The sequence below is a fragment of the Pseudophryne corroboree genome, chromosome 3 (genome assembly GCF_028390025.1).
Source record: "Pseudophryne corroboree isolate aPseCor3 chromosome 3, aPseCor3.hap2, whole genome shotgun sequence".
Taxonomy (NCBI): Eukaryota; Metazoa; Chordata; class Amphibia; order Anura; family Myobatrachidae; genus Pseudophryne; species Pseudophryne corroboree.
Window position 1 is genome coordinate 82,154,574 of NC_086446.1, and position 21,783 is coordinate 82,176,356.

The window sequence follows — 21,783 nt, forward strand, 5'->3', positions numbered from 1 at the left end:
TCTGCAGTATAGGAGGTGGCCATATTGAAGACCTAATGAGCACCTGAGAGCACTTGTGAAACACCTGTGGGTAAGTGTTAGCCAATCCCGTGCTTGTGCTGCCTTTAAGTAGGCTGGATGTTACTCTGAGCCAGTGCTTTGTTGTATCTACTCTATGCCCTAGCTCTGTGCTCTCCCGGTGATATCCTGTGTGGTTCCAGTGGTCCTGATATTGCCTACGCTCCCAGGAGTCTGCCTACAGCCTTCACGGCAAGTGATCCACCAGCTCCCTGCTGTGCTGTCAGTTAATCGCTCTCCAAGTGGCAACAAGTAGATTCCCGGAGTCCTGTGAGAGGTTTCCCTGTTTGTTCAGTGAGTGCCTGCTTTAATCACCCAGTCTGTGGAATTCTACTTCATCCTGGTTCTCATTCTCTCATCATCCAGTTTAACTCATTCTTCACTGTTGTCGTCTGCTGCAGCTTCACAGTGCTTCAAGTATTATCTTCACAACTTGCAAGTAATTCCATTCAGTGTTGTATCTTTACTGTTGCTTCAATTAAGGACAATTCTGTACAGCTTTCCAGTTTAACGTTTAAGCTTCAGTACAAGTCTCTACAGTTATTACAGCCTGGTAACGTCTGCTGGACCTGCTGGTATATCAGACACATCCGCCCGCCGAAACAGCACTGAATGCATGGGTAAGCGTTGTCGCGGACCTGCGGACAGTTGTTGGAGCGACTCTAAGGTATGTATAAGACACTTTTTAGAAAGATCACTCAAGAAAAAATAGTAAGACTATAAAAATAAAATAAGAAAGCTTATGGCTGTTAAAAACCAGCAGCCCTCTGACCATGGTCCGGCTCCTGCCGCACCAAACAAAAAGCTAATTTGATTTGCCTGAGCCAGTAGGCGGGGATATATGCACAGGCCCATTGCATGCTGGGAGGCCGAAAAGCTTTGACCGTTTGGTGCAAATCCGCTGTTGCTTCATCATATCCCAATGTTATCCTGTGGATAACCTGTGGACCCTGCAGGATAATGTAGGGATGAAAAGGGTATCCATTGTAATGTTCCTTATGAAGCTTTTTCAAACATACTGTCTAATTAACAATGGCCACTACACTACCAAAGTGTTATATTATGTTTACAAACATAAAGCTTATAATTGGTTACCGGTAAATTATTTTGGAATATGTTTTATAAGCAAATTACTACCTGATGCAGTGGTAATACAATATGAAGATCTAAAAGAAACATATATTAAAGGATTACGCTCAAGAAGAGTAAGAATGGTAAAAAGAGAGATACAAATGGTACATGAGAAGTACAAACACCTTTATACGCTGTCCCAAGGTTACAAGATTGGTTTGGGAATTGGGAACATAATAACATTTGATACATGGGGAATAACAGCAAATCAAAGAATGATACAGTATTTGGGAGAATAAACATCATGGACATATATGACAGTACTTTTAGATTTGTGGGAAGATAGCTTTGAATACAACCAGTGGTTAAAGTTGGCCGGAACAGGGCGGAACTGCGTTCCGTCACCTCTAATTGCAGGCGGAACCAGTTCCGCCTCCGGCCGGCCACAGCATCAGGTCCCCACTGCATTGTAAAGGTGGCAGCGGCCGCCAGCCAATCCTGGCTCACGGACCGGCTGCAGCACCAATCAAAAGAAGGGGCGGCATTTTTAAAATATGGCGTGAGCCAATAACGGCTCGCCGACCACCAGCCAATGAGAAGCTGCCAAGTGGCAGCTTCTCATTAGCTGGCGGTCCGAGAGCCGTGAATGGCGCACAAAGTGCCGCCTCGCTTCTTTTCATTAGCAGCCCTGCCCACTCACATTACATCCCCCCTGCCGCCACTCACACCGCATCTCCTCCCCCTGCCGCCACTCACACCGCATCTCCCACGGAGTCCGACCTCCACCCTTCACCTCAGTCCCCAGTATATGCCAGCCATGCGGATCCCGCTTGTTTTTACAACTTCCTGACCGGAAGTGACCTTTTCTGAATAAAGATTTTACGTATAAAAATACACAGCTTTTAACCTAATCCATCTTTGATAAAGTGCTGGAAATAGCATGAAACGCGTTAGATGGACAAGTGCTGACCAAGAAAGACGATAACAACCACAGAACTACAACCGGACGATTTCCGAGCGCAGCGTGACGTCTCCCGATCACACCGCTCTCACCTCTCAGCTCCACATCTCTCACCGCAGCGGCAGGAAGACGCCAATTCAACAACATGCCACGGACAGCCAGGCTCCATCAGGCTGATGAATCCCGTGGCCCAGAGTAAGGTAGGGAAAGTTAGGTTGTTCTGGAACTGACTGGTCACCGCAAAAGAGCTCCAAAAGGAGCTGTTAACATTACTACTAACAACTTATTTTTTTCCAGGTGCCACACACACACACAAACAATATTAGTGCACCCTAATATTGTCTTTTTTTCCAACAAGCAGCTCATTCACAGCGCAGGAAACATTCTTTATTTTGTAAACTAAACTTCTACTTTATAATTCAGCTCAAACTCCACATTAAGAGTTTCATAAATTGTGATACGGTTTATGTAATTTACCTATTAACATGTGGATGTAAGAAAAAGTATGTGGGGAGGACAACTCAGTCTCTAAAAGTTAGGTTCCTTGGGGGCATGGCCTAGCAGCAGTGGAGTGAGGACGCATCTCCGGTGTGTCCCGGCTCCGAATGTACCATATACCCCTGCCACAGCTGTACTTGCCCTTGTGGACTGGACTCCTGGCTCCCCCTGCCTCTTCAAGGTCTTCCGGAGCTGGCCGCTGACAGCCACGGAGCCGGGGGACAGCTCGCTCTGTCCCTGCGGGTTGTGGCTTACCCGCGTCTTGAGCTCCGTGGCGCGGGAGTCCCGCACTTGCACGAGATGGAGCCGCGGGTCTCCGCCTGGCTTCCTTACTCGGCCTGGGCACTCTACGGGGCACCTATTGGACCCTCAGCAAGTGAAGGCCCCAGCACAGCTATGGCCCTGGGCACTCCTGTTAGCCACGGCCTGCACTATTTCTGAAGCCGGGGACTGGATTTGACAGCGGACCCGGGCCAGACTTCCGGAAGTGGTGAGGACGGGTCATGGCGTCTGTCTACCTCACCCTGTTACTGCCTCCTGGCTGCCTCTGGGGCCCATATAGGGCTGAAAATTGCAGGTACCTCTCCCTACACTACATGCCAGTCTGGGGAACAGTGCACTGTGCTCTGCCTGGGGGGTGCTTGATACAGTCAATGCGTGGCCATCTTCAATTTCTGTGCTCCGGGGACCTGACTCTGGGTGGGCCGAGGCTTGTGGTCTCCCCTCCCCGATCCTAGCTCTGTACTCCCGGCTTACCTGCGGCATTCAGGTGTACTAAGGGCCTGTTATACCCCTCGCAAGTGCCCACTGGGTGTCACAACCGGAGTGACCTGGGATCTGATCAGGATCGGTACTCACTGTCTGGGAGACACTACCCTCTCTCCTCCATACTGTCTATCTGCCATTTGCACAGTCTCCTGCCACCGGCGAGCTGCTACGCTCTCACCTGCCGACAGGCCACGAACAGTCGCTAACCTCTACCAAGGAGCACAATAGCTATATATTTGTTTCTCCATAGTACACCCTGATATAACTCCCCTGCTTGTACTCTGCTTACCCATTTTTGATACACTGACCCCCTCCAGTGGTCGCTGTTACCCACACCCTCTTCGTCTTAGCTGCCTATACGGTCGGGCCCTGGTGCTCCTCGCAGCCACGATGGTCTCTGGATGAATAACACCCCATGGCTGGCCTGACCGCCTCATAACCTGTGTCAATCCCCAAGCTCTACCCCACCGCTCCTTTCCCCTTTTTATTGCAACTTTACTGAAGAAGATAGACCTCTCCCCTGCCTGCTTTTACTATGTCACAAAGGAACAAGAAGGCTCCCCAGGCTTCCGCAAACTTCGGCAGCAAGGCTAAGGGTTCCCAGAACCTGGTGCACTCCCCGGAGTCTCCTTCATTCCCATGTTCGTTGGAGATGGGTATTGACCCTCAGATACAGGCTGTGATATCTGGTCTCCTGGAGGGCGTGCAAACAGCCTTCAAACAGGAATTGGATTTCAAAACGGATATTGCCTCGCTTGGAATCGTACAGATGCTTTGGAGACGAAGACCGACGACTTATGTCACTCGCAACTGCATCTAGACCACGAGCTCTCGAGGCTGCACGCTGAAGTTGAGACCCTGAAGGAGCGTCAAGAGGACCAAGAGAATCGATCCCGTCGCAGTAACTTGCGAATACGTAATGTGGCGGAATCAGTCCAGAGCTCTACGTTGCCCTCCTTCTTGAAAGACCTTTTCCAGCATTTGGTCCCGGACTTGTCTAATGAACACTGCCTCTTTGATAGGGCACACAGGGCCTTGCGAGCCAATCCTTCAACATCGCAGCCTCCTCGGGCATTATAGCCCGTCTCCATTATTACCGCTCGAAGGTAAAAATAATTGCTTCCGTCCGGGATTCCTCTGACAAAGCATTCCGAGGCATGCAATTGCAGATTTACCAGGACTTGGCGCCCTCGACCGCTCAGAAACGGCGGGACCTCCAACCGATTACTAGGCTTCTATGCCAACAGCAAATTCGATATCGCTGGGGATTCCCCTTCCAGTTGCAGCTTTCTTTTAATGGCATCAGCTATGCAATTAAGACCCTGGCACAAGGGCAGGAACTGCTTCACAAGCTTGATCTCCTCCCACAACCGTCGTCCTCTTCTGGCGACCCATCTGCTTCACCTAAGTCACAATGACCCCGCCCGCCTCAGCAGGACTGGACGAGAGTGTCTCATCATAGGGCTGGGGATGATGTTCCCCCCTAGTCACCTGCCCTCTTTTCTCCTATCAAACCATTGTGCCATTGCATCAGTTTGTTGGAAGTTCCCCCTGGTCTGGACTGACCATCCTTTGTTCTTTGAACCTCCTTTGTTTTTTTTATATGCTATTAATGTTCTATATTCGCTATTTGCTATTAATGTTCTATATTCACTAATAATAGATTCTTTAAATACTGAGGGCCCTCCATGCAGCTGGTTGACTTGGTCCCTGCTCCGTGGACCCCCTTGGTTTATTTCAGGCACTTTGTATGATAATTTTTCAGACGCTCCACCCATTATGTCTATTATAGTACATTTTGCCTTTGTTTCTGGTCACACGATGACCGGTCATTTTGTTGTTTGGTCCTATGATATTTAACCTACTATATAGTCCACATGTTATTGTTACACTACTCCCTTTGATTATTTTTTTTATTTCCCTCTCCCCTCCCCTGACACAGGTTTTATCTCCATGTTGTATACTCTTTAGGCCTCGGCCATTTCGTTCTCGGTCAGGCCGCACAGCCTATGTTGGTTTATGCCACTACCCCCATGCTCCCCTCTTTGATTACTCTATTGACTGTGTTTTACCTTTGTTTGACAGTCCTGTTACGGGCCCCTTTGCTACAAGGTTTCTGCCTGAATGGGCTTTTTCTCCTCTCTTCTTGCTCTTTCTTGCTTTCATTCTGTGGCCTTCTTTTCCTTCATTTCTCTTCTTGTGCTTGTTGTGGGTTCTAGGTATCCATTTCACTTGCCTTTATTCTTCTATGGGTAATTGGGTCCCGGGAGGCTTTTGCACCCCCTTTTTTATGACTCTAAATGAGATATTGTTCTTCAGACCATCATGCCACTAAAGATATTATCCGTTAATGTAAACGGCCTCAATTCCCCCAAAAAATGGACGGTGCTCCTGGGTGCCTGTAGACGTGAGAAAGCGGACGTAGTTTTTCTTCAAGAAACTCACCTTACGGGCTCACATACTCGACTGTAGGCAATATACACAAACTTTCTTTGCTTCAGCGGATTGTAAGAAATGTGGGGTTGCAATTTTAATTAACCGTAACATTCCATTTACACACAGCAAAACTGTGGCGGATCCAGATGGTCGGTACCTGATGGTTATTGGTACCCTCCGTTCTGAAGTCCTGACACTTATCTCTGTATACGCTCCTAACCAGGATCAACCTCAGTTTTTCCACTCCCTTTTCCATCACATTGGCAAGGTTGCACAGGGTCACATTGTGTTGGGCGGGGATTTTAACACCATTCTTGACCCCCTATTAGATAGGACTGGTCCCCCCTTGCCTCTAGAGCTTCACGCACGCTTGCAGCCTCCCTACGGGACTCGTGGCGTCTCTGCCACCAGAGACTATACCCACTATTCAGCCCTGCATCAGCACTACACCCGGATCAATGTTACACATCTCGTCCTCCATTGCCTCTAGAATTACTGACGTGGGAATAACCCCCTTCACTTGGACTGACCATTCCGGTGTTTATGTTCTTATGGATCTATATCATTCCGCACACTCTGCTCGCAAATGGAGATTCGATGAATCTCTGTTGCTTAACCCGTCAGTTTCCGCGGATATACAACTGGCGATAGAACAATATTTTACTGAGAATAACACGCCTGATGTCTCCTCTGGTATAATTTGGGAGGCTCATAAGGCCACCTTGAGGGGTCTTCTTATGGCAAGGACCTCCTCGCTTTGCAAAAAAGCGACGCAGGAGATACAATTGTTAGAATCTCAAATAGCTACCCTAGCCACCCAGCATAAATTAACTTCCTGCCCTACTTTACTTGCGCAAATTACTAACTTACAAGGCCAACTGGACATGCTTTTGACGCGTCGTGCGGCTCTCATTCTTCGAAAGTTAAATCAGAAATTCTATGACAAGGCAGACAAATTAGATTCCCTACTGGCGAATAAACTGCGACGCAAACAAGCGATTGGCGCAACGGACAAACTGTATTCTCGAACCTTAGGAGAACTTACTTATGACCCTAAACAAATGGTTGAAGAGTTTAAGGACTTCTATAGCTCTCTTTATAACTTGACGACCTCGACGCATTCCTCTTCTCTCGTTCCGGAGAGGTTACGTTCCTACCTGTCCTTAACCCCTCTACCAGGCATTTCCACAGCTCAATTAGACACTGAATCAGGATATCTCAGTAGAGGAGACGTTAACAGCCATGAAGTCTATGCGGTCCTCAGCTGTCCCCGGTCCTGACGGTTTCACAGTGCACTATTATAAACACTTTGCTAAAGTATTAGCCCCTCACCTTACCGCCCTCTTTAACCAGATCTTGGGGGGCGCATCCTTCGCTCCGGCTACTACTCAAGCTGATATTGTTGTGATCCCTAAACCTGACAGAGACCCTACCCAGTGTGGCAACTATAGGCCTATCTCATTGCTCAATGTCGATTTGAAAATTTATGCAAAGATCCTAGCTTTGAGATTGGCCCTCCTTCTCTCTGTATTGGTACATTCTGATCAGGTTGGATTTATTCCAGGCCGACAGTCCTCCGATAACACCAGAAGGGCCATTGATATTAACCACTCTATCCGGCAAAAGTCCTCTTCACTGTTATTAGCCTTGGACGCGGAGAAGGCGTTTGATCGCATTTCATGGCCTTTCACCTTCTCTGTTCTCCAACGCATGGGCTTTTCTGGTAAGTTTTATGATGGTGTCTCAGCATTATATCACAACTCCTCAGTGCGGTTCTCTGTCAATGGGGTCATCTCCTCATGTTTTGAGATATCTAATGGTACCAGGCAAGGATGCCCCCTCTCGCCCTTGATTTTTGCTCTCGTCATGGAGCCTTTAGCGGCCAGGATTCGTCTCAACCCGAACATTTCAGGGATCAAATTGGCCACACGGAACACAAAATTGCACTTTATGCTGACAACGTATTAGTATCTCTCTAGAATCCAACATCGTCACTCCCTCCTCTCCTCTCTGAGATAGACCTTTACTCGCAATACTCAGGTTATAAGATTAATACTACTAAAACAGAAGTACTCGATCTTTACATCACCCCTGCGTCTAGGACACAACTTGAATCAACATTCCCATTTTCCTGGCATAATCAAAAACTTAAATAACTAGGTATTTACCTAACCCACAGACACTATCAACTCTTTCAAGCGAACTTCCCCCAACTCTTGGACCGAATTCGCTTGGATCTTCAAACTTGGTCCTATTTCATTTCATGGATTGGACGTGCCAACTCCGTAAAGATGAATCTTCTCCCTAGGATTATATATCTTTTCCAAATGCTCCCCCCTACGTTTTTAAATTCTTGCAGCATCAAACTTCCCGTTTCGTTTGGGCCAATAAACACCCTAGAATTAAACTCTCGTTGCTACAGCGGCCTTCCTGGTGTGGAGGTCTAGGCAAACCCAATTTTAAATACTATTACCATGCAGCTCAGATGGCATCCTGTGTTCAGTGGTGTGGTTCGGGGGCGGACAAGGTTTGGATAACTATCGAAGCCAGTGAGCTGGGACTCTCTACACGTTCTTCCCTTTTGTGGCTTCCAAGATCCGCCTGCCCTCGTGCCACCTCATCTCACCCAGTGGTGGCCCGCTCTTTATATATTTGGGATCTTGTAGTGAGGAAACATCAATTGGCCCCTAATCCATCCCCCCCTCATACCTCTGTTCCATAACCCTGCATTCCCTCCGGGAATGGCTAAATCTGCTTTCTCGCTCTGGAAACAGGGGAACGTTAACTTTCTCAATGACATCACCTCTAGTACACCTTTTCCTTTGTTTGCCCAGATTCAGACACAATACTCTCTCCCCCATAGTGAGTTTTTTCGATACCTCCAACTTAGACACTTTCACTCCGGGGTTCATACCACTCTTGAACATATATGTTTGAGACGCTCTTCTACGAAAGGCCTTATTTCAGATCTCTATGCTTTACTATTGCAGGGCTCTGACACTTCCAGAGATCACAGAGAATTGGCCTGGGAGGGATCTGGGGGTCACCTTGGATGAGGATGAATGGGGAGAAATATGGAATAATGCATCCTCTAGCTCTGTGTTAGGATAAAGGAAAAAGAGGATTTTGGTACTTACCGATAAATCCATTTCTCTGAATCCTCTAGGGGACACTGGAGTCCTATACAGTAGGGGGTGTGAAGCCTTGAACCGGAGGTGTGGCACAATCTTAAATTAGCATTGTCTGCACAGCCGGCTCCTCCCCCTTCACATCCCTCCTCCCTCAGTTTGAAAAATGTGACTGAGAGAATAGGACATGACACTATAGCCCATGGCGAGGAACCGAACCATACAACATATCAAACAGCGGCCAAGAACTCTTAACCGAATAACTAACGCTGTTTGCACGAACTGTTTTAAACCAGAACTTTGAACACAGCAGGTTGACAGCACCGAGGCGGGCGTCCAGTGTCCCCTAGAGGATTCAGAGAAATGGATTTATCGGTAAGTACCAAAATCCTCTTTTCTCTTTCATCCACTAGGGGACACTGGAGTCCTATACAGTAGGCGACGTCCCAAAGTTTTCCCCCAGGGAGGGAGTGCCGTCGGTGGCCTGCAAAACTAAACGTCCGAACTTAGATTCTCCGGACGCAAAAGTATCAAACTTGTAAAATTTCGCGAACGTGTGGGCTGAAGACCACGTTGCCGCTCTGCAAAGTTGAGTAGTGGAAGCACCCCTGGCAGCCAACCACGAGGCACCCACTGATCGGGTAGTATGAGCACCCGTCTGAACCGGCACCTGTTTGCCACAGGAAATATAAGCCTGCCGAATGGCAAGTCTAATCCATCTGGACAAAGTCTGCTTAGAGGCCGGCCAACCCTTCTTTGGCCCATCATAAAGAACAAACAAATGGTCCGACTTTCTGAAAGATGACGTAACCTGTACGTATACCCGTAAAGCTCGGACAACATCCAATGACACGTCCTCATCTGTGAGACCCTGGAAAGATGGGACCACTATTGGCTGATTTACATGAAACCCCGACACCACCTTCGGAAGGAAGTCTGCTCTTGTACGGAGTTCCGCCCTATCCACATGAAAAACTAAGAAAGGACTCTTACAGGATAAGGCTCCCAACTCGGAAACCTGCCTAGCCGAAGCCAAGGCAAGTAAGTCCAAGAAAGATATTTCAGGTCTGTATTTGTCAACGGCTCAAAAATCGGTGACTTCAAATATTCTAACACCAAACCTAAGTCCCATGGTGCCGTGGGAGGACGAAAAGGGGGTTGAATCCTCAGAACCCCTTGTAAAAAGGTTTGAATCTCTGGCAAGGATGCTAGCCGCTGTTGAAAAAGAATGGAGAGAGCCGAAATCTGAACCTTCAAAGAGCCCAATCTGAGTCCTCCCTCTAGACTGGCCTGAAGGAACAGTAGAAGTCGCGATAAATGGAAGTTTGATGAATTCCATCCTCTTTCCTGACACCAAGCCATGTACCGTCTCCAGATCCTGTAGTAGTGCCTGGCTGTGACCGGCTTCCTAGCGGCAATCATCGTAGGAATGGCCGTTCGTGGGATCCCTCTGTTTCTTAAGATCCGGGTTTCAATAGCCACGCCGTCAAACGCAGCCTGTTTAGGTCGGGGTGCAGGAACGGTCCCTGAGATAGTAGGTCCTCTGAGGTAACCTCCAAGGATCTTCTGCAAGTAACCCTCGCAGGTCGGTGTACCAACTCCTGCGGGGCCAATCTGGTGCGATTAGAATAACCCACACTCGTTCCCGCTTTACTCTTTTCAGAACCCTGGGTATGAGTGGGAACGGTGGAAATATGTAAACCCTTCTGTAACACCACGGAAGTGTTAATGCGTCCACTCCTTCTACTGCTGGGTCTCGAGTTCTTGACACATATCTGGGCAGTTGATGGTTTTGACGAGACGCCATTAGGTCCACCTGAGGTAGACCCCATCTTCTCACAATCATGTTGAAAATCCGTGGATGAAGGCACCACTCCCCCGGATGCATGTCCTGGCGACTGAGGTAATCCGCTTCCCAGTTCTCCACACCTGGAATGAACACTGCGGAGAGAATGAGGTCTCTTCTTTCTGCCCACAACAAGATATTTGTGGCCTCCTTTAACGCCATCCTGCTCTTTGTTCCTCCTTGACAGGGTAAGTAAGCCGTCGTCGTGACATTGTCTGACTGAATCGTGATGTTCTGATTCATGACTAGGTCTTCTGCTAAGAGAAGGGCATTGTAGACTGCTCTTAGTTCGAGGATATTTATGGGTAATTTGCTTTCCTGTAGCGTCCACCGTCCCTGAAACTGATGGTCATCTAGGACGGCTCCCCAACCTCTGAGACTGGCGTCCGTCGTCAAGATCTTCCAATCCCAAATGCCGCATTTCTTGCCGGCTGTAAGGTTCTTGTGTAAAGACCACCATATCAAGGAGACCTGTACTTGTGGTTGAAGTCGAATTCTCCGATGGAGAAGCCAGTGCGAGCCTGCTCCCTGAGCAATGAGGTTCATTTGGAATGGTCGTGAATGAAGTCTTCCGTACTGGAGAGCTTCGAACGACGCCACCATCTTCCCCAGAAGTTGCACACAGACGTGCAGAGAGACAGTTTGCGTCTTCAGTATCTGAGCCACTAATCTCTGTAGGTCCTGGACCTTGTTCTCTGGTAGGAACACCCGTAATAGGACCGTGTCCAGGATGAGACCGAGGAATTTAATCCGTTGAGTCGGTATGAGGTTGGACTTTTGGAAATTGACAATCCATCCATGCTGAATCAGGAATTGATGGGATGTCTGAACATCCTTGAGCATCGTCCAGATAAGGTATAATCGTGACCCCCAACAGTCTCAGTCCTGCAACCATAATCGCCATGATCTTTGTGAAAATTCTTGGGGCTGATGCTAGGCCGAACGGCAATGCCCGGAATTGGTAGTGATCCACCACCAGTGCGAACCTTAAGTAAGCCTGGTGAGGAGTCCAAATTGGAATATGCAGATATGCATCCTTTATGTCCATGGATACCATGAACTGGCCCTGTTCTAAGCCTGCAATGACTGATTGGATTGATTCCATCTTGAATCTGTAGATTCTTAAAAACTGGTTGAAAACTTTTAAATTGAGTATTGGTCTGACCGTCCCGTCTGGCACGACAAAAAGATTGGAATAGAACCCCGTTCCTCTCTGAGAAGCGGGGACTGGAATAATGACCTCTGCATGTAGCAATTTGAGAATTTCTGCCCGTAGTGCCCTTGCTTTCTGAGGACACTGAGGTAACCCTGTTGTAAAAAACTGACAGTGAGGCCTCTGTTGAAATTCCAGTTTGTATCCCTGAGAGATCAAGTTGTTCACCCAAAGTTCTGGTGAGGTTTTGGCCCAGATGTCCTGAAAACCTTCCAGTCGACCGCCCACCAAGGGGGACCCTAGGTGAGCTGGGAGGCCGTCATGCCACGGTCTTGTCAGCAGGTTTATCCTGCTTTCTGGTTGCTGCTTGTGAGCGGCCTCTACCTCTGCCCCCACGTGCTTGTGTACCGAAACCCCTTCCTCTGGCTCGAAAGGACTGAGATCTAAATGAAGTAAATGCTGGTCCCGAATAACCTCTCCTAGTCTGTGGAGCGGTTCTCGTATAAGGAGTAGGCAGAAAAGTGGACTTCCCCGCTGTAGCCTGCGAAATCCGCTTGTCCAACTCTGGTCCGAACAGCATTTCACCCCCAAAGGGGATGGATTCTACTGCCTTTTTGGTGTCAGAGTCTCCTTGCCATTCTCTGAGCCATAAAATCCTTCTAGTCGATATGGCCGATGCAGATATGCATGATGCTATTCTGCTAATATCCTTAGAAGCTTGACACAAGTATGACGCCGATTCTCGAATGTGTTCCGCCAGCTGTGTAATCTCTTCTAAGTTATTTTCCTCCTCAATAGCTTGTACAATACGTCCAGACCATGCGCCCATGGCCTTGTTAACCCAAGCACAGACGATCGCAGGACTCTGCGCTGCACCAGCTGCTATGAAAATTGACTTTAACGTTGTGTCAACCTTACGGTCTGACGCATCCTTTAAAGTAGTTACGTTAGGAATTGGTAAGATTGTCTTCTTTGACAACCTTCCTAAGGAAGCATCCACTACCGGCAGATTTTCCCACTTGTCCATTACACCCCTAGGTAGGGGATAAGTTATCTGAAACCGTTTTGGAAATTGAAATCGTTTGTCCGGTTGTTTCCAAGCCTCCTCCATCTGAGCTTGGAGGGATTTAGGTATGGGAAACACTGCTGAACGCGGTTTTTGGGATTAGAATAAATCAAATTCTTCCGGCTCCCGTATTTCTTCTACCTGAAAGTTTAGGATCTCCTTTACCGCGTCAATCAAGGAGTCCAGACCAGAGATTGCCGTGTCCTCCTCTGGAAAATCGGCATCCAGGTTAGATTCAATTAATTCACCTTCCTCCGTATCGAGAAGAAAAACCTCTTCTTCCTCTGATTCCGGTATAATAGGAAGCGTTCTTTTAACTGCCTTGCGCACACTCGTTTCTGCTTGTGCGGGCGGAGTTAACTTGATGAGAAATTCCTCCATCGTCTTTGAGAATCCCGCAGCCCATTCCGATTGCTGCTTGCGCGATTCTGCCATCTCCTTGGAGATTCTATTAGCAAGGTTGTCTTCCCATGCCTTAGCCAGAGCACTGCTCCCAGGTGGTGCGTCCTTGTCTAAGCAGGAATCGCACACCCCGGAGCTGCCAACTCGCGTGCTCTTCTTGTTACATTTCGTACAGACATAACAGGTCTTTGAGGTCTTGGTTGCCTTAGACATGTTGTTTCTAAAACCCTCTATCGGGTTACTACGCAGCGCTTTCACCCTTTAAACTAGGAAGAGAAAGACTGGGAGATGACGGAAGCGAAGGTATTGGATCCGGCTGGATGTCTTTCTTATCAGCCCTCTCTTATAGAGAAGGGCAGGTCAATTATTTTTACAAAAAAAAATAAAAAATTAAAACACCAGCCGACTCTCAACTCCCACACCCCAACCGTATAGCAGCTACGATGCTAGAGTTGGTATCCGCCTGCTTCCGTGTATTTTCTTCAGGATCTTTGAAATAGAAGTCCCTTGAAAATATAAATTGTAAAGCATGATTACTTTTCAGGAGATCCTCATATTTATCTATTTTCACCAGCAGAGGGAGCTGTCTAGCAGAATATCTCTACTGTTATTAAAATATGCACTATCCAAACAGTGCAGCAGAGGGAGCTGTTTTAGCAGAAAAGTCTTTAGCCTTATTAATATATGCACTATACAAACAGTGCAGCAGGTGGAGCAGTTGTGTAAAAAAAAATAAAAAAATTTTTTTTTTCTTCTTTACTGAGGGAGAAGGGGGGGGGGGTAGAAGGAGGTCACTTCTTTACACAGACATGGCGCCATGTATCTTACCGCCATCCTGTGACTAAACATGGCCCCCACTAAACTTTTTTTTTTTAAAGACTTATACCACTCTGCTGATTTAAAGTATTTATTTTTCATTATACTCTTATCTTCTAACGCTGCGCGCTTGTTTAGACGCGCGGCGTACTTTTATTTGAGGCTCCCACTCCCTCCCGCTGGCTGGCGCGCGCCCCGATTCCACTGGCTGACGCGCACCGCTTCGTCTCCGTTAATAATTAAAGAATTATACCTAAAAATCCCTGATACTTTACCAGTACTCAATATTTAGAGGACTCTGGAGGATCTCCTGTGGAGAGATGCAGGTCCCTTCAATAGGGATCTTTGTCTCTCCACTCGTAAGCAGCCTTGTCTCCCTTTTATTAGGTGGACGCAGCTTTTTTTTAGAATTTTAGTCAGGAGCTAAGTTGCTCCACGTATTGTGCCTCCAGCACAATTTTTCAAACTGAGGGATGTGAAGGGGGAGGAGCCGGCTGTGCAGACATTGCTAATTTAAGATTGTGCCACACCTCCGGTTCAAGGCTTCACACCCCTACTGTATAGGACTCCAGTGTCCCTTAGTGGATGAAAGAGAAATGTGTATAAACTGTTATACCGTTGGTATTATGTACCTTCTCGTGTAAAGGCGATGTACCCTGATGTTTCAGACGGCTGTTGGTGGGGTTGTGCTGCTGAAGGGACTTACATGCATATTTGGTGGACTTGCCCGAAATTAATACCTCTATGGAAGGAAGTTGTCCGACTTCTTTCACTCTTATTTTCTACGCCAAACCCCCTGGACCCTAAATACTTTCTACTGCCTCTAGACCTCCCGATTTTGACTAAACATCAGAACAAGTTATTACGTCATGTGTCTACTGCTACGACATGTCAAATTGCAAATGCCTGGAGGTTGCCCTCCCCACCATCCCTGCAATCTGTCGTCGCTTACATTTGGTACGTCTATAAGATGGAATATATGACCAGTGTCATTCAACAATCTGCCAGGGCGTTCAATAGTCTGGGCACCTTGGCTTACTTCTCAAAATGCCCCCTCCCCATTCTGAGCTAATTAAGCTACGCACCCTCATTCTTGTGTTGGCTGCCGGACCCCGCTACTCTGACCCCCCCCCCCCCCCCCCCCCCTCCTTTTCTCTCTACCTTCCCGTTTATTCTCATTCTTGTCCTTTCTTCTTCCTGTCTATTTTCTTCCCATTCTCTCACTCCCCTAGGCTGGTTGGCCACACCATAGACCTAGAGGACTCTTTCTTCTCTTGCACTATCTCTGTCATCTCACAAAAAAAAAATTACTCACTTGATCGTTATATTTCTTTGTAGTGTATATCTTTGTACTGTAGGTTTTCTGTGCCTATGAAACACATCGATTATGTGTATTACTGTAAATTGACCAATAAAAAATAAAAAAATTAGGTTCCTGGAGCACCGTAGAAATATTCTAAATAGTGCTTAGATACACTGTGGGTTAGCACTCTATGTTGATTATCACAATGGGGATCCAAAGTGTCTGAAAGTGTTGGGCCTAGAGTATATTCCAAAGACCATAAAGGCTGTTACACACACCCCGGTTTTTGCCGGATGGCAAAAAGCCGGACAAACTTTGTCCGGCTTTTTGCCATCCGGGAGAAACCGGCAGAGCCTCGCACTCTGGACGGCTTTGAGCCGTGTGTGATGCTGTGCGCATGCGCAGCATCAGACACGGCTTGACAAAAAACCGCTGTGTGTGAAAGCTCCCCTTCACACACACGGTTCACTGGCTGCAAAGACGGCCCGGCGGCCGCCCGGCCGCCGGACCTTCCAGTGGTGAGACCCGGCTGCAACCCGGCAGCCGGGCCGGGGCCGTGCAGTGTGAAGGGACCCTAGCCTTCACACTGTTAACTACAATGCCGGCACGGGAAAAAGCCGGCCGGCTTTTTCCCGGCCGGCAAAAGCCGGGTAGTGTGTTTCAGCACTTAGAGGGGGAGACCGTTATAGGTTACTGTGTAAACAAGAGGTATTCTGGATGTTTAACCGTAACAGTATTTTTCCAGAGGGTTTGAAAGAGTCAGTGGAGCTTGATATAGTTATTTAGTTGGGAACTTTACCTGCTTGCTGGGAACAATCTTATGCAACTGAGGAATACATAACTGACTTAGCGGATGTGTTTTCAATCATCATCATTATATTGTTGTTTATTGTTGAACTGTCTTTTCAGCAGTTTTGATTCATGTACTGGATAATTGTTTCACTTTGGATAAATGTGTCAAACTCCATTCAATAGAGAAACACAAAAAATGTGCAAGTGTAACGGATTGGGACATGTGATCATGGTCCAATAAACAAAGGAAGATCCCTAGCAGTTAGTAGTCATGTGAACGCAGTATAACAAGGAAGTATCTACTGCGGTCCACAGACTGGAAGTCACGTGAGCGCAATAAGGAAGTATCTTTTGCGGTTCACGGACCCGGAGTACCGTGGCTGCAGTACAATAAGGAAGTATCTAATGCGGTTCATGGACCGGAAGTCACGTGACCGCAATATAGTGTATGTACACAATCTTCCCCGTTTTAAGTTATTTGGTTTAGTCACCTAAAAATTCAGTTCTCAACCGGAGAGGGCAAAGAGGGGAATCAATTTAGACGAAATCCTATTCCGAACGGAGATTATGAAGGGTATTATTGAGCCCCGTATGTTGCAGACTTCGGGGCATGTGAACCAGTAACATAACTCATATGACTGCAAAGGCACAATGTCAGTGGGTGTATATAACTAAGTTGTGCTGTTGGGAAATTGAGATATATGATCATTTAGACCCTGTACTATCTCCATTCGTTTTGAATTCCGGGAGGAAGGGATGCATGCGGTTCACGTGCAGTAAGTCATGTGGCCGCATATGCGTTCCAGATACCGGAAATGTTGCATTATCTACGATTCTGTTGTTTAAAAATTGTTTTTCTATTGAATGGTAATGATAAATTAATAAATAGATGATAGGGTTTGTCTCTGAGTCTCATTAATATTTATTACACACGTAGAATGTGAAGTGTTATTCAGAATATAAGTAAATTGGATGGATGAGTTGAACAGGTGCTGACTAACTGTCCCTCATTAAGGGTTTAAATATGGCACCATTTTCTTTATCATGTCACCTTGAAAAAGCTGCCCAGGAGCATTGAAACGCGTTGGTATTATCTGCTGCTTCACCCAGATCTTCTCAACTGCCATTTCACCCTCCTTCTAAACTTGGACCAGGGGAACTAAAAAGACTCTTTGGGACATTGCATCTTTACATCAGGACAGGACTTCCACTTCCACCTAAAGGCACCGTGTGACTGGTGAGGACTTCCAGAATCTATGGAAAGGTTCTTCTGCATTTTTTGAATTGTACTTCCAACGGTGAAAGTGTGGTATTATCTGTCCAGGCTAAATTGTACCTCAAGTCCCCTTACTCTCTGGTTCCGGTTCTAAACCAAGGAGGCGAGGGGGCAGATTTCACCAAGTGGTGATTGCGGCAGCTTCTTTTTTCATGTTTGCAGATTGCTTTTAGATTGTTTTATTAAATATTTTTTTATTTGTTCATTTACTCATCCATTCATTCATTTTATTGTGAAAATTTAGCACTGCTATTTCTTGTGTATCTTAACACATTTGCCCTATAATATCACAAAATGTAGTTGTCATGTACATGTGACAAGCAAAGTCCACCAACATTTTGTAAACTAAACTTCTACTTTATAATTCAGCTCAACTCCATATAAAGAGCCTGTTAGCTTTTTATTAAAACCTATGAGAACTATAATTTAACCTTGTCAACTTGATAAACAGATTTATTTTACAGTGTTGCATATGAGACATTTGTACTCCTTTTCATGGAATAGACCATTTACTAAGCCCATAACCAGATGGGGACTTATTCAGCATCAGTAGAAGTTTTTGTTAAACCGCAAAAACTGCTGCTGAAAAAAGCCTCATGCTGGGGGCCGCCCAGGATGAAAAGCACCGCTCTGTGCTGCAATCCCAATCTAATTGCGATAATATCGCAGAAATCGCAAGACTAAGGGTAGCCCCCTGCCTGCGAGCCAGGCGTACCACTGCTATGTTACCGATCGCAGGAAACACAGGCGATATTATTGGGCTGCCCCAAAGCCAGCCATGACACGCCTGTTTCCTGCTGCCCCTTCCCCCAATGCCGTATCACAGCCCCCGACCGCCTGCCAATCACAGCATTTGCATCCGGGATGCAATTGTTATGTGAATGCCCGCACACGCATGCTGTATATTTTGCACAAGCGCAGATGGCCAAAAGCAGCCATTTATGATTTTGACGCAGCAGCAACTGACTTGGGCTCTTGGTCTATTATTACTGTGGAGAATTATGGCGATTTGCAATAGAATTAGGAAACTGCAATAAGTTCCATGTATTTTACAGGTTTATGTTGATTATCTACAATAATTCTGTGGAGAGGGATTACAACATGTTTGGATTATGTCGCATAACTCAGGGATGTTGACAAGCCTTCAGATGGAGTTTGTTAATGTTTATAATTGATATTAATATCAACAGCTTTTACAATAGTTAGTGTCCCTGTGACAGTTGCGTATATCAACTCATAAAAACTGAATTTTCTCTTAATGAGATTTCTAATGCCTTACAAGAGTTGTTTTTTTGAGAAAAACATTTCCCACACTCATCAGCAAAATGGCTTTTCCCCTGTGTGACTTCTCTGATGTATAACAAGAGCTGATTTGTATGCAAAACATTTCCCACACGCAGAACAGGAAAATGGCTTCTCCCCTGTGTGACTTCTCTGATGTGTAACAAGAGCGGATTTATATGCAAAGCCTTTATCACACTCAGAGCATGGAAATGGGCTATTCCCTGTGTGAATTATCTGATGTGTAACAAGACTGGATTTCTGTGTAAAACATTTCCCACACTCAGAACAATATAGCTTCTCCTCTGTGTGAGTTATCTGATGCTTAACAAGAGCTGATTTATGTCCAAAAAGTCTCCCACACTCCGAACATGAATATGGCTTCTCTCCTGTGTGAATTCTTTGATGTGACACAAGGTCCGATTTCTCTGTACAACATTTTCCACACTCGGTACATGTAAATGGATTCTCACCTGTGTGCCTTCTTTGATGATTAAAAAGTTTTGATTTGTGTGTAAAACTTTTTCCGCACTCTGAACATAGAAATGGTCTGTCACCTGTGTGACTTTTCTGATGTACAACAAGAGCTGATTTCTGTGTAAAACTTTTACCACACTCAGAGCACTGGAATGGATTCTCACCTGTGTGACTTCTCTGATGTGTAACAAGAGCCGATTTCTGTGTAAAACATTTCCCACACTCAGAACACTGGAATGGTTTCTCACCTGTGTGACGTCTCTGATGTACAACAAGAGCTGATTTCTGTGTAAAACATTTCCCACACTCAGAGCACTGGAATGGCTCCTCACCTGCATGCTTTTTTTGATGATAAAGGAGTATCAATTTTTGCGTAAAAGACATGGAACACTGTGAGCATGGAAACGGCTTCTCACCGGTGTGTCTTCTCAGATGTACAACAAGAGCAGATTTATCTCTAAAATATTTCCCACACTCAGAACATGGAAATGGTTTCTCACCTGTGTGACATCCCTGATGTCTAAGAAGACGTGCTTTAGTAGCAAAACATTTCCCACACTCGGTACATGAAAATGGATTCTCACCTGTGTGAAGTCTCTTATGTATAACAAGTTGTGATTTCTGTTTAAAACCTTTCCCACACTCAGAACATGGAAATGGCCTCTCACCTGTGTGAATTCTCTGATGTGTCACAAGACCTGATTTCTGTTTAAAACATTTCCCACACTCAGAACATGGAAATTGCTTCTCACGTGTGTGACATCTCTCATGTGCAGCAAGAGCTGATTTATATCTGAAATGCTTCCCACACTCAGAACAGGAAAAATCTATATCACCTGTATGAGCTGTACTATGTGTAACAATATCTGACTTATCAGAAGAGCAGTCCACATCATTAGAGGGATGAGAGGACATATCTGCACTGTGATGAACTGGATGTATATTTAGTATAATGGTGGTTTCTCCTGGAGAGTTTCCTATGATGTTATCTTCTTGTTTAAAATCTGCAGATAAAATGAGATGTCCATCCGATATCTTCCTTCTTTTGTGTGCACCTGCTGGAAATAAATGTATAGAAATACTGAGGCCCAAGATATAATACTAAAAGACACATTCAGAATGTTCAGTTGTTTGATTTCAGTTTGCAAAAAGTGTACGCTCCTTTACAATAAAGAGTAAATATGAATTTGTTCAAAAGATACAACCACATTACAGAGCACACTGTATAGAACCTGCCATAGGGAAGGGCAGCTTGCACGGCAACAGTGGATGAAATATTTGAAATCTGACAATAAAAAGCACTGTAATTATGCCAGCTGCAATGTGGGGGACACTGGTCACATACTGGTGCTGCTTACATGGCTGCATTCTAAAGCTGGCCTTACACCTAAAGATTTACCTGTCACATCTGGCTGGTTGGAAAGAAAAACTGGTAATGAATGAAAGCAAATGACAATTACCATTTGCACCCAAACACTGGAAAACAGACAAAAATGGTCAGACAAATTGGTTAAATCCATTTGATTTAATCAATTTTTCTGAACGACCTTTTTGTCAGTTTTACGGCATTTAGAAGCAAATGGTCAATTGCCATTTGCTCTCATCCATTACCAGATTTTCATTCCAACCAGTCAGATCTGACAGATAAATCTTTAGGTGTATGGCCAGCTTAAGAGGCATCCGGCTGAGGTACCGATCACTAAAAAGCCCACCGCTCTTGCTAAGCAATGTGGTGGGAGACATTTACCTCTGCCTGCTTTCCAGTGCACAGGGAGCACACAGGGGCTAGTGACCCTCTGGCCAGGGGCCCGCAACACTGGCCTCAGTAAGCAGTGGCAGGTACCTCTAGTGGCTACCACGGTGCAGGCAGACTGCAGCAGATTGCAGTCTTCTCTGTGGAGATCAGTATGTAGAAAAATAAATAAAAGTAAAACAAAAATATATGTTAAAAAGTAAAAAGGATGGAGACAGCTTAAAGAGCAGCCGACTCCCTCATCATACACAATCTAAACTGAGGCCAGTGGGGAATAGAGGGGGAAAAGCAAACTTCAATTCTAGAGACTTCTTATGCCAGACTCCATTCATCACCCATCTATACCCAATGTAACTCGTGTCTCCTAGTGGATGAAAGAGAAAATTCCACCTCCTCAATCATGCTATATAAAACCACTGCTACCTTGTGTCCCCGGCTTTCCTTCCTAAATCATTTGCCAGCTCTCTTGTTTTAGAAGTATTTAGGAATAGGCAGTAACCTTTACTCCACTCCGTTAATTTTAAAACTTCATACCTGTATGCTTCCTCGTCTTCTTTACCTACCAGGCCAACAAAATTAGTAATGTGCACAAATTTCACAATCTTAACAGATATTGAGGTTGATACACAATCATAATGAATATAATAGCAGACTAGGAACGCACCCCTTCAGTGCACCCGTTTCTAGCCAATTTTCCCC

The 21,783-nt window shown here is 45.9% G+C and overlaps 1 protein-coding gene across 1 annotated transcript in view; it reads right to left on the bottom strand.

Annotated features, from left to right (window-relative positions):
* Window positions 1–21,783, bottom strand: part of LOC135057184 (zinc finger protein 845-like) — a 369,289-nt gene that overhangs the window by 110,970 nt on the left and 236,536 nt on the right. Inside the window, exon 8 of the mRNA XM_063963082.1 lies at window positions 18,896–20,389. Coding sequence (XP_063819152.1) covers window positions 18,896–20,389 — 1,494 coding nt within the window. The remainder of the gene's footprint in view (window positions 1–18,895; window positions 20,390–21,783) is intronic.